The 17,208-nt window shown below is 42.8% G+C and overlaps 1 protein-coding gene across 3 annotated transcripts; it reads right to left on the bottom strand.

Moving 5' to 3' along the window:
- Positions 1–167: 167 nt before the first annotated feature.
- Positions 168–16,616, bottom strand: GPR89B (G protein-coupled receptor 89B). Of its 3 annotated transcripts, none has more exons than XM_059466261.1 (14): positions 16,553–16,616; positions 13,986–14,045; positions 13,125–13,228; positions 11,515–11,621; positions 10,630–10,731; positions 7,737–7,857; positions 7,413–7,493; positions 4,198–4,307; positions 3,146–3,234; positions 2,721–2,813; positions 2,301–2,396; positions 1,661–1,750; positions 956–1,021; positions 168–810 (listed from the first exon to the last, which is right to left on the bottom strand). In XM_059466261.1, exons 1-14 carry the CDS (start codon positions 16,592–16,594, stop codon positions 604–606), a joined length of 1,368 nt encoding a protein of 455 aa, XP_059322244.1. In that variant the 5' UTR covers positions 16,595–16,616; the 3' UTR covers positions 168–603. The 3 variants fall into 3 exon arrangements, with proteins under 3 accessions (XP_059322244.1, XP_059322245.1, XP_059322246.1); XM_059466262.1 differs by lacking the exon at positions 16,553–16,616 and adding an exon at positions 15,141–15,174; XM_059466263.1 differs by having other exon boundaries at positions 712–788.
- Between the last annotated feature and the right edge of the window lie 592 nt (positions 16,617–17,208).

Below are 17,208 nucleotides of genomic sequence, written 5' to 3'. Positions count from 1 at the left end.
ATCTCCAGTTCCTAAGGACAGTAGGTAATAGTGATACACACAGTATCATTTCTGCATACAGAAATGGAGTTCACTCCACTCCTGCTGGAACTGCAAATCCCAACCACCTTCTGGCTCAAATCCAGCCAAATCTTTGGGACTGACAAAAAACAACTGTGATACTCACATATTACAAAAGCTTATTTAATTCCACAGACTCAAACATTCAATTCCAGAACTGCTGTCCTCCAAATCCCAATTATAAGTTGATTTTCAAAACAAAAATCACATTTCTTGGTGCCTTCTGTGAAGATCATGTTCCAACAGCAGGAGGAGTTCCCTCAGCCAGCCCACCACACAAGCTCTGATGCCCCTGGACAGTGGTGTATCCAGCATTGCTTTTATTGCCTGGCAATTACCTGTTTCAAGTTTAACACACACACCCCCATCCCTTCCAGCTGTGGCACTGAACAAAACGAGCCACAGAGCCTGATGATGACATGTGTGGAGGTTCAAGGAGCCAGAACACACAGAGCAGTCCTGTCTCTCCAAGTTGTGCAACCCACAGGAGCTGCAGCAGCGCAGCTGACGGGACAGAGAGCAGTGCATGGCTGCAGTTGTGCCTCAGAGGGCCATATGCTTTTCTGGGGCTTGTTTGTGTGCTAAATAGAGGAAGAGGATGCTGGAGAGGGCACTGACTAGGAATATCACATCGAACCAGCGGTGGTAGAAGTTGAACTGGAGCTCTCCCAGGACCTCGGTGATGATGGTGCGGTATTCCGGCGGCATGCTCATGCGGATCAGCAGCACTGAGGACACAAAGTACATTCCCTGCAAGCCAAAGCAGGCAAGCAGTCACTGCCTTGGCCTCTGGGGCTGACAGGGCAGCACACAGAGATGCTGCCATGTGTTTAAGCACACACGAGGTGTGCATGCACAAGCGCACGTGGGTGTGCCCACCGTTCTCCATACTCACCATTATCTGCGCCAACAGCAGAACAATAACGTTGGAGGACTTGCTGCTGGAAATGGCATAGAAGAACTAGAGAAAAAACCCAAAAACATTGGAAATAAGCAGTCAGGTAAGTCTGATGTGCCTTAGGACAGAGTGAAAGGTACACATTGTTCAATACCTTTTCATCTCAAAATACCTCATCAAAACCATACATTCTAGAGGGCTACCTGTAAACTACTCTCATAAACCTCAAATTTTCATAAACCCTAGTCTGCATCAATCTTCCCCAGCCAGCAGCACCTTGTGTTAAAAATCACAGAACAATACAGAGAAGTCTAAGCATGGGTACCAAAGGCCAGGTCAAGTCCTTTCAGTCTACCTTTCAGAGCCTTTCAGTCCTACCAGCAGCCTCAATTAAGTAATGCAAATGCTTTTAATCACCATCTCATCAACCTTACTAATAAGCCTTGGCTACAGCAGCATTTTGAGCCCTTGCTTACATTTAACATCTTATTTAACATCTAGATCCCTTCCTGACAGAGACTGGGGAAGTATCCTGCAAAAGGTATTCTTCCTACCTTCCTCTCTGTGTAAGAATTTATATTCAGATATTTAAACACAAATACATACTGAAATATGTATTTATACAGTACTTGTTCCATCAAAAGGTAAAGATCTGATAATGAATTTCTCTGTGTAAAACCACTTAAGAGTTCTGGTTCTTACCTTTGTAAGTGTGATTAACAACCCTCTAATAGAGGTAACAATGATTATTCCAACAAGAATAAAGGAAATGTGCTGAGACCAGAATTTTACCTGTATCAATGAAAAGAACACAGTCAAAACTTTAACACTAACTTCATTTACACCACCTAGTATAGCTGCCAATTTTTCAGAATCTTTGTCTCTAATTGTACAGATATCTATTGTAGACAAGGTTTATATAACAGACATTTTCACAAATGTATTAGCAACTGTTTACTCCAAACACAAGAGAAGGAGATTTAGTTTATACCAATCAGAAAGAACCGCATTTTCATAGATTGTGTAAATGACAGAACAACTATTTGCATAAAAAAATCAAAATTACTCTGGAGCTGAATGTATTAATCTAAGCAGATGGTCTAAAGTGCTTCTATTTCTCCAAAACAAAAAAACCCACTGCCTCCCTGACAAGACCACAGCCCCATCTCAGCATAAAATCAGTGTGAAAGCAACATCCATGGTGCATTTTCCTTTCCTCCTCAATAAGTCAAAAGGAAAGCCACATTCTCAGGGTCTATCACTTTCTCCCTAGCAGCAGGATGATTTCATTTAGATAAGATATGAATTGCTGAAAAGGCTGCAAGAATTAATAAAGACTCACATCAAACTGGATTCCCAGGTAATTTACAGTGATCTCAATTCCTCTTGTGACTGGATCAGTCTTCCCCACACGGTCAAATACAATATTGATGGTTGCCTGCAAGATAAATGGATTTACATTCAAAGCAAAAAGGCAAAAGCATTTCTCACTCTCACAGGTGAGGCTCATTGTAGCACCAAGAAAAGGCAGGGGGCGGTCAGATTGCCAAAAGCAACACAAAACTTGTAAGAATTACTGGTGCAATGCTGTATAGAAAAAGCCAGATCCAGAGCTTTATTTCAATCAAGGGCCAGTTTCTTTCAGAATTTCTGGATTTTAAAGAAACTAGAGCATTACTTAAAGACCTGCATGCATAGCATAAACTATGCAGGGTATATTTGCATGCAGCCATGAAAAAAATGAAATAAAACATTTACATACCATGAAGATTTTCCAGACACAATAGATGGAGAAAAAATAACCCAAAAAGTTAAAGTATTTTCCCTGGAAAGTTTTGGAATACTCTATTCTCTCCTGGAAATACAAAATAAGGGAGAAGGAGCAGAACATTAAAAAATATGTCATTTTCACAATCACCCACAACATAAAATTGTAGTGCAACACCAACAGTAGCAAACACAGCCCTATCTCTCTACATATTTCAATTCAAATTTTCTGAACTCCTAAATGTTAATTCATAAGCTTGTAAATAGTTGTAGGGCCATGGGGCAGACTCAAGGATGGATCTGAACTGTCATCTAGCCCCAAAATTAAAGGAAAAGATCCTCACTCCAGTGCATTACAACATTTCACCATTTGGGCCACAGTTATAACACCAAATAACACCACAGTTATTTGCTGTGTACCTTTGTTGCATGCAAGTCAGCAGTTTCCAGGAAAAGCTGCCGACTCAATTCTTCCAAGGCATCCACTTCTTGCTGGATAAGGGACAGATCTGGCAAACCAACATAGTCAAGGCTAGAACACATCACCAATTCTTAATTGAGAAAACATCCCCACCTTCAGCTCAAGGGCCACATCTAATGGTTTGGTCTCTTCTTACACCCAGATCAGCTTTGTAATTCAGACTTCATGGTCCTCATTAAAACAGCAAGAAAGAAATCTCAAGGATGAACCTGATGCACACTAGTGCAGTTTAAGGAGGTAGGCAGGTCACAGTATTTAGGCAGTTGTGCAATAAACTCTCTTTCTTTGCCTGGGAAACTCATCACAGATTAGAACCAGAGCTCTCAAAAACTCTGGTTCTGCTGCTCCACTTTGACCAGTGTCCCTTGGCACTGAAGTGCATCCCACAATATGTCATTTCACATCATCTTCATAAACAAAACTGCTGAGTAACTGCTGCAAGAGATTAGTGATTACTATGAATAGTCTGTCAAATAGCCAAATTCTGATTTTAGCAGCTAGTGTGAAAGGAGAGCAAGAAAGAGTCCTCAGCCTCAAATATGCAAAAATGCACTTCAAGTGGTTTGACAGAAACCATTGGTAAGCAACTCTGTTAGACAAGTACAGCCCCTTGTCATTCCCAAGAGATTCCTTCTACAGGGAACTGGATGATCTTAGGGTCCCTTCTAACCCAAACCATTCTATGAATCTCTGGTAAGTGTGCACATCTTACTTAGACAATCTGCTGTACACCTCACCCATGGTGATGCAACAGAACATTTATAGAGCAGGGCAGAAACATAAAACTTCTGCCTGTGTCACAGTAAAACTGTGCCCCAGGCCTGGGCAAAAGGTCACAGTGCTAAAGAACAAACTTCCCAGGAGACATCAGGCTTGAAATGTGTTGAAACACAAATGCTTTGTGACTGTCCCAGCTAACATCCTACCTCTCAAAACAAAGAAAGCTGGATGCACCACCCAAGGCAGGTGCCAGCATGCAGATGAAGGATACTTTCACTGCCAGGAACAGATGTTGTAACACTTTTTATCATTCCCCAGAAGCCAGTGGGTCTGTTATGCACTTCTCCTCTCTGGAACATTGTCCTGTGAGCCACTGCTATCCTGAAAGAGTAGAAAATACAAGTCCTTAGGAATATAATATTTTCATGAAAAATCAAAACAAGAAAAAAAGAAAAAAAAATCCACCAGTTTCTTAGAAGATGCTGTTAAACTAAATTCACCAAAAAATAGATGACCCTTTTTTCTTCCCTTAAACACCAATCCTGCTACATAAAATTACCCTGATTAGCTCTGGAGTAGAGCCCAGATCTAATCAAGTGAGATTCAATGAGCCACTTCCCAAGGCTTCCATTCAGGATCCTGTTTCAGCCCTAAAGGATTTAAACCCAGTTAAACATTCAGAATTCAAATGGATCTCTCAGTCATATGATTAGCTGCTTTCCTTTCCTCAAACACATGACTGTGTTATCTCAAGCTCAGGAATCAGAAGACTTCCCATGCTCCTGCCTCCCCTTGGACACCTTTATCAGGACACATCACCTTTTCCATGGAGCCATGAGCTGTGGATGGTGTGCAGAGCCATCTCTGCATGCTGTCACTCACTGCTGGGCTGCATGACAAGCTGCTGTGAAGCACAAACACACCAATCCATTCTTGGACTGAAGCACTGGATGCTGCAGGCCATCTGAGCGTGACTCCTGAAGTTAAATCCAACACTCCAGCAGCAGCTGCTGTGTATCATCCCTCACACTTCCATGTGCACCACAGCATAATCCCCACCAGCACTGCTGCCTTCTGCTCTCCTTCCCTCACATTTCTCCCCACTGAAATTTGTGAGCAAGCTATCCATTCCTAAGCTAAAACTATTCTCTCAGGATGATCCATGATTCTGTGGTGTTTAGTTCCTTTCTTCTCCTTCTTCCTTCCAGCATTGCTACATTTGGCACTGAGCCCTCTTCAAGGATGTTGATAAGCAGTGTAATAAAAAAAAAATTAAAAATCATTCCATCATTCCTTTGACATCAGCAAAAGAAACACCCTTAGGGCATCCTACATACAGATAAAAGCACATATGGCCACAGACTACAAATAACAGAGATATTAGAATCCTGATAGCTGCCAAATGTAAGAAATGCATTTTTAATCCTTGCTTTCTTCACAGTACACAGATTCACATGGTCCGTCCCAAATGATCCACAGCATTGCAGCAAAAATGCAGCAATACCCAGGTGAAACATAAAGACAAATCCTTTCTTTTATGAGGTGGCAGGGATCTCTGTATCCACACAGGAGTTCTGGAGACCTCACAGAAAGGATGCACAGGCAAACCCCACACACTCTGTGTGTGTAGATTGGTAACGACAGTGTGTGGTATTTGTGTGTCACATCAGCTGATCTGGCTCTGACACAAATGAAGCAATGCCATCAGAATGCTGGCATTTCAAACCTGAGGATTAGTTATGTCACACCTGCAAGAACAAGTATAAAGAATCTGACAGCCTTAGAGGTGAGTTTCCATAAGGCTTTACTTGATGGTGCTCAGGAAGGACAGAAAAGTGATTCCTGTGCAAAAACCATCAGGACAAACAACTTTCACAGCTATCTCCTCCTGACTAGAAAGCTAGCATGAATAAGGGTTGGATGACAAGAAATGTCAGCATCAGCAAAGAAACTAAAATCTTTATGTTCTATTGCCTTACAACTCTTGGTGCTCACTGATAAGTTCTGAACTATCAGTAGTACTGAGAAGGTGGCCAGCACACCACTGACAATTTATGGAACTGCAGCATTACCCCGAGCTGGAAAATGTTGCTATTCCCACTTGTTCTGCCAATTACTTGGTTGCATTTGGACTGATACGTATCTAACCTTTTAAATTTGGCTTTTACATGAGCAAATAGTCCAATCATGCAAGCCCACAGCTCTCTGCCAAAGCAAAAAAGAGAACAAGAATCTACAGAACTCAAGCTTCTGCTATTTCTTGCACAGTTCTGAGACCACTTAATTTTGCACATTGTTTTGTGGTTTTTGTTGAGTTTTTTTTTAAACATATACATGAGTTTTATTATAATTCCTGAGTGATTAATACATGGCTCTTCATAATGGTTGGGAAGTTGCCATATTCAGATTTCCTGGCCATAGAGGCATGAATGTGCTAGTTAGTTACAAGCCTCTAGCATCCTGACTTTTACCCCAACACCACTCTCCCTGGACCAAAGATCCAAAAACACTGCACAAAACAAAAGAGCAGAGTCAGAAACAGCACTACACAGTATGTTTTAACTGTGGCATTCTTTGAGAGTGCTTCCAGTCAATTAAATCAATTAAACCTCAGTAATTAAATTCTCTCACTACTTACCATCTCACACATGACCACCAATACAGAGGGGGTTATGCTTTAACTACACTTCCATGAGCTAATACTCATCAGCAGATCTATACATGGTGATAAATTTGGCAAGGTTAGGCTACCTAAAAGCTGCCCTGCACATGTTAAAAGGTTCCATTGAAACATTAAGGCACCAAAAGTAAAATTGGGAGACTGTTGTGTCAGATAGTCAAACTTTTGAAGTAACTCCAGTAACTGGATTTATTCTGCACTACTAGCAAGACATGAAACATGTAATACTGATGTGAAATATGCAGACAAAAATCTTTCTAGTGTAAATGAAATTATATTGTTTCTGAAAGTAGGTTCTTTTTTAGCTTGGGGGACATGGAATAAGCTAAACCAGTGCCAGCAGAGTTCTGATGTACTACAGGATATCCACATTAGCAATGTTTTAAAATTCTGCAAAACTTAACCAGCATGAACTTTGCTGTTTGCAAGAACATAGCTGTGTCCACACCAGCTCACTACCCTGCTGCAGCTTTGACCAGGATCCACCACATGTACAAACCACTTTCTGCCCTGAAACCACGAGTAAGAGGAGCTGCAGAGGCCTAAGGGTCCCTGACTCAGCAGGAGAGAAAGGTGCCCATCCTACCGCTCAGTTATGCTGCCAGCAGAGTTACAAATGGTCTTGGAAGCCTAACCTGTGCCACTGCAGCCACAAAGGGCACTACTTGGTGTTAAAAACAGTCATCTATCAGGCCAGAACAAAACAGCACACAGCTCAACACAATGCAGATTTCGAGAACCATCTTATACCACAATGATTGCAAATCCTTGAGATAAATAATTTCATGCTACCGTTGTCCTCTCACCGTTTTTTCTTGCTAACAATCATGTCCATGGTCTGAAGGAGTCGTCGCTCCAGAGCCAGAATATCTGCATCTGTCACATTCCTGCAAAATAAAGACCCCAGTTAGGCCAGCCACCCCATTTCAGAGATGTGTACATACCTATGAGGCAAAGAAAAGACTGTGTAAGGGGAATGTGCAGCAGCAGTGGAAATGGTTCTAGCATGCAGACATGACAACAGCTAGATTCAGAAAAAAAAAAATCAAAAAAACCTTGAAACAATGTCACAGGAAAAGCAAAAAATAATCTCAAAAAGCTAGACAAGTATTTCACAGGGCTGAAGTTACCTGAGAAAGTAGGACATGTAAGTGTATGGACAGTTGACAGCCCCAAATCCTGACAGCAAAGCCATGAGTGTCACCCCAATCACACCAACACGGCTGATGAGCTGTTCTATAGACAGGATTCCTGAGGGAGGGAAAAACATGGCATCAGCAACCTTGCTCTCTTCACTCTGCTCCACACTTGGTGCCTTCCTAACATAACATAGAGCTGCTTAATTAATCTGACTGCCTTCCCACTGCAATGACCCCAGGTAACAGGAAGGACAGACAGGGACTAGGAGAAAGGGGTAGGAAGTCTCCCTCAGAAATCACATTACCAAGCTTAGAAACAGGGATGGGGAACTCCAGCTATGAAGAAACTTAAGACAGCTATATGGATATGTGGAGAGGACTAAATATCAATATTTTGGTTCCAAACTAATAAAATATGTTTGCCATTTGCTGAGGTGGGAACCCAAATCTTCCACCAGGCACTTAAAAAGGAGTGGCTTCCAGAAAGGCACTTCTGCAATTATCACCAAACCAGCTGGTCCTGGCAAAATGGCCTAAAAGCATCTGAACCCCCAATCCCATTAGAAGCACCCCTCCAGATCAGACACAAGCTGTGCTGGTAGGACAGTGGGCTTGGGAAGCTTAAGCTGCTCCTGGCTGTTCAGTGTTCATCTGGCTGACACAAACACGTTGTTGAGGTGACCACCACCAAGATCTTCTACCTGAGCACCAAGTGGACTCTAAAACATGTAGTTCAACATGAACCTCAAGCCTGTGCTGTAACCATCACCAAGCACTGCATTTATTCTTAACCACAGACCTCAACCTGCCTTCCCAGGACACAGTGCCATGTGTAGTAAACACCACTCACTTTTTAGGGAGCTGGTTATAGAGCAGCTGCCACACACAGCACATTTAGAGCTTACACGACTGCAAAGCTGAGATGGCTGAGCGCCAAACCACATTTCATGCTTCAGAGAAGTGAAATGAATGATGAAAACAAGGCAAAAAGACTTCACAAAGGGAAACTGAGACACCAGTCATGTGCAGCTGCACAGAGATTTACAGGAGCTACAGAATGTGCTACAATACACTGGCCTTTTGCCCCACACACTGTCAGACTGCAGCACTTAGAACAGAGGTGCCTTCAGAATGACATGACATCCCACTGGTTGGAGCAATGCTTCCCCATGAAGCTCACACATAAAGTGAATGAATGTTCCATCAACTCAGACAGAGGCAGGAGCTTTATTAGAATATTGGTGTGTCATTAGGCATAACCTTCCTTCTACTACAAGCTCCCAAACTCAGGTTTGTTAGATAAGTTACAGTGAAATGGAGCCCTTGCTCAATGGTGCACCTCTAGGCTGCAGGACACTGCCATCCCCATCCCCACCTGCCTGAACTGGGTCACCACTCCCTGATGAAACCCACAGCAGCACCCCAACAACACAGCAGGGAACAAACACGAGGTATCCTTTGCTCTAACCTCATGTCCACACCTGGTACAATAAGGCACTGTAGAACTCTTAAGTGGAGGCATCACACCCTGTAAAGTACAATTAAAAACAGAAAGCACCCCACTACCCATTCTGGCAATCTGCAGGTGTTACACAGCCTCCCAGAACCTTGTGGTGACCTAAAGAGGATTACCCAAACCCCATGGCTAAGTTTCCACTGGATTGTTACATTCTGCCAACTCAAGCACCTTCTGCAGCTCACAATGGATACAAGCTTTTCTTGGCAATTGGACACTGGGCAGAGGCATCTGTGCTGTACATCACCTGCTGGATTTCAGAGGCAAATGACAATTACAAAACACAGACACACTTTCTCTTAGGAAACTTTTAGGATCACAGATCAAAGGGTAAAGAGACCCTACACCAGTTGGTATCCTCCAACTTCTCATGTGAGTACAGAGTCAAGCAGCTTCCCACAGAACAGAAAGACTAAGCTGAGAATTTTGTATGCAGACAGACACATTCACCAATTTCCATGAAATGGACTGACTTTCACCTGTTGGGAACAATATCCAAACAATTTTCCAGTGCAGGGGAAATAGAAGGGCAGTGTAGTTACACAGGTAACACCAGTGACAAGCAGTCTGGTTCTAACAGTGTTACAAGCCTCCAGCACAGCCAGGCACATGCCAGCTCTGCTGAACCCAAACTAGCCCAAGAGCACACAGCATCTCACACTGAAAATACTCATGGCCACAACAGAGACACCCAAGCTAATTCTGTACACAACAGCTCTGGATCCAGCAGGACTTACCAAGCCACACTCCAGTGCCATGCAACTGCACAGCCTCTGGGCCCAGGCACAGCAGGAACCTGTACCGAAGGCAGCACAACTGCCAGGCCCCTTGCTGGCCACAGTCTGGAGTTTAGGCACACTGCTGTGTTCTGGACACAACTGGACAGCCACTCATGCTAAACTCATCTGATTTCAGCCACAAGAAAGAAAAACCTGACTCAAAAAATGTCAGATTAAGGATTAGTTGATGATCTACTCTTTAAATAAGCTAGCTTTAGTCTTTACAATAGAAAGAAGTAGGTGAATAAAAATTGTGATCAATTTTTTGTGGAGATAAAGTTTCCGTGTCTGCAACAGTACACCACATCCTTACATAGTCTAGGTTCAGTTAGAACTTAATTCCTGCAAGTTTTCCTGTGGTACTGAAGGAAAACTAATGAAAATAATCCAGATGTATCCACCCATTTCTATCACAACCTTCACATTGCAGATTTCAAAGCAGAGCAGACCCTCAGTTCCAGGAACTACCTTCTACAACTTTCTTTCTAGTCCCAACTGCAGAGCTGAGATAATAACAACTCCAAAATAAAAGTGAAATAACAAAGCCTATTTGCAAGAGGGAAGAAATCAGCAATAAAATGAAACTCACCATGTTTTGGGCTGAGGATAGGAAATGGATCTCCCAGCTTCCAGAAGAAATACATGAATGTCAACCACACAACACAGGCAAAAAGCAGTTTCTGTCTGTGCACTAATGGAGAGGAGAATGGGAGTGTTTAAAATAGGCTCTTCCTTTGGGGCTTTTTATAGCTTGCAACATTTCTACATTGATCTAAATGCTACTTTGAGAACTGGTGGCCAAAGCAGGTGTCACCTGGCAGAGCTACAGCTTGCAGTGTGCACCTCACACAAGGCTCTGCTGTCCACATGAGACCATTTCACTGCTCCTTCCTTGTGTGATCTGAAAAATTAATCTTAAATATTCCATCTTCATGGCAAAACTACATATTTAATATTCCCAACCTATGTGCCTAAGCTTCACACAAAACAGTGATGCGTATCAACTCAAGGGTTAAGTGTCCATTAGCCCATGGAAGAGGCCTCATCCAGACAGCAGAAAAAAAACCAGCAAAAGTAATTTACTGAGCTTTTCTGCTTCAGAAGTGATTTATTGAGCTTCTCTGCCTCATTTCTTTTGCCCCCTAGCAGAAAAACACAGCCCTGCCAAGGGTTGCAGAGTTTGGCTGCAAGCTTAAAACTGCAAAGGAACAAAAATCCCAGTAATATCACTCCTAAGTGCTCAGTTTTCTGTTGAAACCCATGAAGAAAAGCAGCATTTTCTGGGGTCATGTGAAGCATTTCCTGGCTGTTCAATGAGTGGTTCATGATAAAGCATGAAGGTCCAAAGAGAAGGTATTTAGCCAGAATAAAATCAGGGCAAGGAGGGAAGTTCAAGGACAGCAACCAAAACTATTTCTCATTTGTATTTCTGGTCTCAAATCAGCAGCTCCCCTGCCACAAACCAAGTACTCACATAATCTGATATTGCTCACAACAAAGTAACCAATGTAGAAGGGCACCATGAAGATTAGGATGAGCAAAATGACACACAGGTTCAGCTTCCAATGAAAATATCGGGAGCTGAAATAAAGCCAAAACACCAATTAGCACAAAATCATAATACAACAAATTTCTCAAAGAAAATTGCATGTCAGTGAAATATTTTCAACTACATCAAGCAATGAATAATTTTGGCTTAGAATATAGAATAATCTGGGTTTTTATTTTTATTAGGGTAGAAGAGAGGGAGTTGTTTGGTTTGGGGTTTTGTATGGTTTTATTTTTAAATAAAAGAGGTCAAGGATGTGTATTTAAAACTAAATAACTATCCAGAAAACCACACTGGGTCTTTTATCAAATACTGTATTTTCTATGGTGACTAATACCAGTTGCAGCATGATTCATGTGACTGACTGCTCATCTAGTTCAACAGTAAATCAAAACTAAGTATAAGCAGTAATTAATTTTCTAATGAACAGCTGAGTCAAAAAAAAAACCTAATTCATATTGAAAAGACTAAAATATTTAATGTTGATAAGTCAGCATGTTTCATTTCAGAGTGAATTGTCTCATCTGCAAGACTTTGCAAAGTAAGGTTTTATAAATATATATATATAGACCAACATGATGAATACTCCTCTGACCAAATTAGAGTACTCAAATGCAGGTGAGATTCATCTAGGCTGAACTGAACTTTCACTTTACTTGAACAGAAAAATACATGTCCCCATTCCCAACATTAATTCTTATCCTCAGGGAAGAAGAAATGACAAGGACCCTTGTCACTTTTTCCTAACTAATTGAGAAGCAAACATTTTCATCTACACTGAAGTCTAGCCCTTTATTGAAGCTCACAAAAGCATTTTCCTCAGTGATCTCTCTGGCTACCAGCCCCATGTATTAATAATATACAGAAGTAACATTACCTTTCATCAGTCCTGTACTTCTTGCCTTTCAACCCCTTTGACTGCTCTCTTATATTTGTATGATGAGACAGAATAAGAAGAAACCCAACTTAGTCTCTACATGTTATTGTTCTATCTTCTCTTTCCTACTGACTTCCAAAGATGACAGTTGTTAACATCCCCTTTATGTAAAGCTCCTCATCCTATTGCCAAGGGAGGATTCACCTTTGATTCACAAATCCTGTATTGTTAGACTAGCTTTCACTCCACAATCAGCTTCACATCTTATTCACACCCCTGACCACCAAAGAAAAAACAGTGCTTAAACATTCCGTAGTCTTTAGCATTTGAAAAGTGCTCCTAGCATGATCTGAAGAGTTACAATACTTCCATAAAAGAAATCAGTTCTTTTAACTTCACAAATGGAGAACATCAAAGGCAAAAGCCCTGCCCTAAGGACCCAGACCAATTGTTAATAGCAATTGCATGGAAAACTGGAAGTTTATGACTACTATTTATTTGACATGTTCTGTCAAATAAATAAATATTGCTGCACATTTTGAGCTGCTGACAGTTTTCTCCATGATTTCCCCAATCCAAGACTAATCCATTAATTTAGAAGTTACACTGAAGATGCTGCAGAGCACAAGGTCAGTCCCCAGTGGGCTCCCAGACTCACCTGCTGTTCAGCACTCCCAAAATCTCAAAGATGATGAGCTCAAACATGGTACAAGAGAAGGCAAAAGTCACAGAGAAGATCACCTGGACCACATACTGTCGCACCTGCAAAGCAGAGAACAACCCAGAGACATGAGGCACTTGCACTCCTGGAATGGCATCCTGATATCCTGAGATAACAAAACAAATCACAAAGTATGATGGCCCACAGCTGGGTCTCTTGCTTAAAGGCCCCAAGCCCTTTATCTGCCAAAAGCCTCTTGGAAAACAGAGGGCAAACTCATACACTAAGAGAGTTCTTTGATACTAACCTTAAGATTTTAAAATAAAATCCACAACAGAAAAACTGTCAGGGTCTGAATTTGGCTTGCATTTAAACCATGTCTGACCTAGACTACAATCTGATACTCCACTATGGATAAGAGAATGGCATTTTTATCCCATCCAGTCCTCACAACCAATTCAGCTGCAATTAACACATCTCACTGAGTTTAAAGTTAATCACTGGATTTGATTTTGTCTCAAAAATTTCACCTTACATAAGGTGGGTTTACCCACCTTTAAAAGGCAAAACAGTTCCCTCTGTTTCCTTTTACCCCTGCATCTCCTGCAAATTTCTTTTTATTTAACAGTAGCCAGTATGGAAAGTTTCAGTGGCCACAGAAGAACTGATTTTCTCAGATATCCAGTCTTTCCAACAGAAGCACAAGAGGAAATTAAAAAGAAAGTAACTGCAGATGAAATTAAAGGGATTAAAGAGAGGAATAAGGCTAAATGCAGTTTTTAAAAATTTCTATAAAAAGGAGTATTTAAGATACTCTTTTTGTAAGATACAGACTTGTAACAAAAGGCTCCTTCTCACCTCATAATCCTTGAAGAGCTTTCTCATGAAGAAGAGCCACCCAAATCCAAAGAACAGCACCTGCAGAAGAGACAAAGCATCAACATTGGCATCCTGCAACTTGCCAAATTCAATCCCACTGCACTGCTGACTGCAAATTAAACAAATGGAAGGAAAACAGCTCACCCAAAGCACCCAAGATCCACAAAAGATTAAAACTTGCCATGGGACCATGGAAAAAATAATGTTTTAAGTATCTAAGTGTAGCAGATACAAAATGGTATGGCCTTAAGGAAGATCTAATCAAGACAACAGATTTTGGTGTTCCTAAATTCTCAGAATTGCTCAGTTCCTGGCCTGCCAGAATCCTTTGCACCCTTGATTCCTGTTACCTACAGAATTAAAGCCTATGGGTTTTTTTACAGGAAATACAGAAATGGAGGCAAAGCAAACACTTGAATACACATCTTCTAGGGATGAGTAAATTTGATAAAAACATCTGCTGTTTCTTGTAGACCACAAGTGCATGTGAATTTTTGTAGAGGTCTTTACAGTACATCTGGTTAGACACTAACACACTGTCAGTTTCTGACAGGGGAGAAAGATGCTACAAGGATCTCTGAGGTGGGCAAAAGGCAGTGCTGAATGCCTCAAACCACAACCTGGAGCTGCAGGAAGCCACATGGACAAGGCAGGAGAAGCAGAAAAAGCCAATTACACTTTGCATTTCAGTGGTCATTAAAGCACATTACAAAATTAAAGTTTCTTTACACTCCACAAGGGACCAACTTAATGTCAGCTATTTTGCAGGTGACTTAAATGAAGTAAATACAAACTGAACAAGGTGGCCAAAATTGCAATTACCTGTCTTCAGAGAGTAAAAGGGGACTGTGTTGTCAGGCCTCCCTGGGTAGTCCCATCTATTCCTCATCAGACTGAAAGGAGTGTAATGATTTAAAAGAACCCAGGCAAAAAAAGAACTCAGGAAATACTCAGTATTTTTTACAGAAGTAGCTTTGTCCAAGGCAAAGACAAAATTCAGTATATGTCAGATATCATGGAATAAAGTCAGTGTATCTCCTCAGAGCACAAGGGGAAGGCGAGAGCTTTCTGCCCACCCTGCCATGATGATGAGAAACATTCCAAGGCAAAAACAAAGGAATTGTTGTGCATTACCTCCCTGCACATCAGGAGTAGCCACAGTGGCAAAGGTAACACACCAACATGATCTACAGACAAGGAACACCTGGAATGCTGGGCAAGAAGATCACACAGAGCTGCCTTGAAAGAACAGCTGAAATAGGAATGAGGTCGAATGAGTGATTTGTAACAGCTGGCAAAACTTGTTTGAGGAGGACTTCAGACTTTAGAGCAGCTGCTAGCAAAAAGGAAAGATATTCCATAAGCCTCCTATCTAGGGGTCATAAGCTAAATAAGTATGATAAGCAAATGAGATCTGCATCAAGTAATTCCACATTTAACAGTGGGAAGAAGGAAAAAGATAGAGACAAACTTTTAAAAATAAGTAAAACATAAAGAGATAAGTAGGTACAATAATAACCAAGAACTAAACAAGATTAGACTCTCCTTTGTTAGGGACTGTACAAAAGCAAAGAAAGACATTTTGGTAAAAGTTCACACTCTAAGACACTGCAGGTGAATGTGACATGCAAACTCAGCAAAATTTGGAGCACTTAACAATTACATGTAGCAACTTGAACATCTAACTTTTGGTACTGTTGAAGGTAATGAGAGATTTTAAAGCTGCCATCAGAAATGAAAGAAAAGCTGTCAGATAAGTTAGAGCTCAGAACTCAAAGCAAAAAAAAAGTGGATGTTTTTGTTCTGGATGAACTGTTAACAATACCAAAGCTATCCTCTAATGCTAACCCAAACCCTTCAAGACACCAAGAGTGAAAAAGCACGTTGTAAGCAAAAAATCAAAGTATTATCAAATGAGAGGGCATTATTATTCTAAGAAACAGCCAAAAGCTGTCCTGAAAATTGTCAGGAATGAGGGTTGTGCACTGAAGTCTGTCTAAGACAACCACCTGCTGCTGAGAGGGGGAAGGTTCCTTTTCCTCAGCTCATCCCTCATCACCACAGAACCAAACTTTCACACCAGCTCAGCAGCTTCCACCAGATCCCTCTGCGATCCCTTAAACGCATTTTCATCTGGTCCAACTGCCCGGGATCAGCCCTGGTGAAAAGCACCAGAAACAAACCGAGCACTCGGCACAGACCAGCAAGGTGAACTTCCCTGTCTGCCCTAACTGGAGAAATTTAAATTTAAACTTAAGCGGAGCTCGGGTCTCCCGCTAAAGTTTAAATATTTAAATTTAACTTTTAGCAGGGCTAAAGTTTAAATTTAACTGGACTGGGTCGGGCCCGGCCGCCCCTGAGGGTCCGCGCGCCCCCCGCGCGGGGCGCTGCGCACGCGCGCCCCCAGGCGCCGCCCCCGCGCCTCTCCAGGCACGGACCGGGCGCAGGGAGAGGGAAGCCCGGTGACGGCGGCACCTCCCCGCTCCCTCGCCCTTCTGCCGGCCGGAGGCGCCGCGCCGCAGCAGCGGCGGGCAAGGGGTGGCTACCTGCGAGGTGAACATGATGCTGGAGTCGATGAGGAAGCTCATGGCGGCGCCCAACGCTGCCCGCTCCGCCCCGCTCCGCCCGCCCCGCTTCCGGCTCCGGTGGCGGCCGTGCGCAGGCGCCCCGCCCTCCTCGCGGCGGGGGCGGGGCAATGGGGCGGGGCCACGGCGGGGAGGCTCCGCCCCTGGCGGGCCCGGGGAGCGGGGGGAAGGTGGCGGTGTCGCCGTGAGGGCAGGGAGCGGGCACCTGAGTCCTTCTGCTGCCCCTGCGAAACTCAGCTGCCCTCAAAGCCGCGGGAAGGGCACCCGCTGCTGGGCTGGGGGCAGAAGGAGGCGTGCGAGGCACAGAAATAAGGGCAGGGTGAACACCGAGCTCTGAGGGGGACAGGGACCTGTTGGAGCGCGTCCAGAGGGAGCCACCGAGCTAATTGTCACTCCTGTGACAGAAGGCTGAGGGAATTGGGATTGTTCAGCCTGCAAAGAGATGGCTTAGGGGTGACCTAACTGCAGCCTTGAAGGGAGCCTGCAAGAAGGATGAAAAGGGGTTTTGTACAGGAGCGTGGAGTGACAGGACAAGGGGGAATGGATTCAGACTGTTAAACATTACAAAGATATTCTTTACGGTGAGGATGATGAGGCACTGGAACAGGTTTCCCTAG

The sequence above is a fragment of the Ammospiza nelsoni genome, chromosome 2, assembly GCF_027579445.1.
Source record: "Ammospiza nelsoni isolate bAmmNel1 chromosome 2, bAmmNel1.pri, whole genome shotgun sequence".
In the NCBI taxonomy this organism is placed as follows: Eukaryota; Metazoa; Chordata; class Aves; order Passeriformes; family Passerellidae; genus Ammospiza; species Ammospiza nelsoni.
Note: the sequence above shows the minus strand (reverse complement) of the source record. Positions and strands in the feature narration are given on the sequence as shown.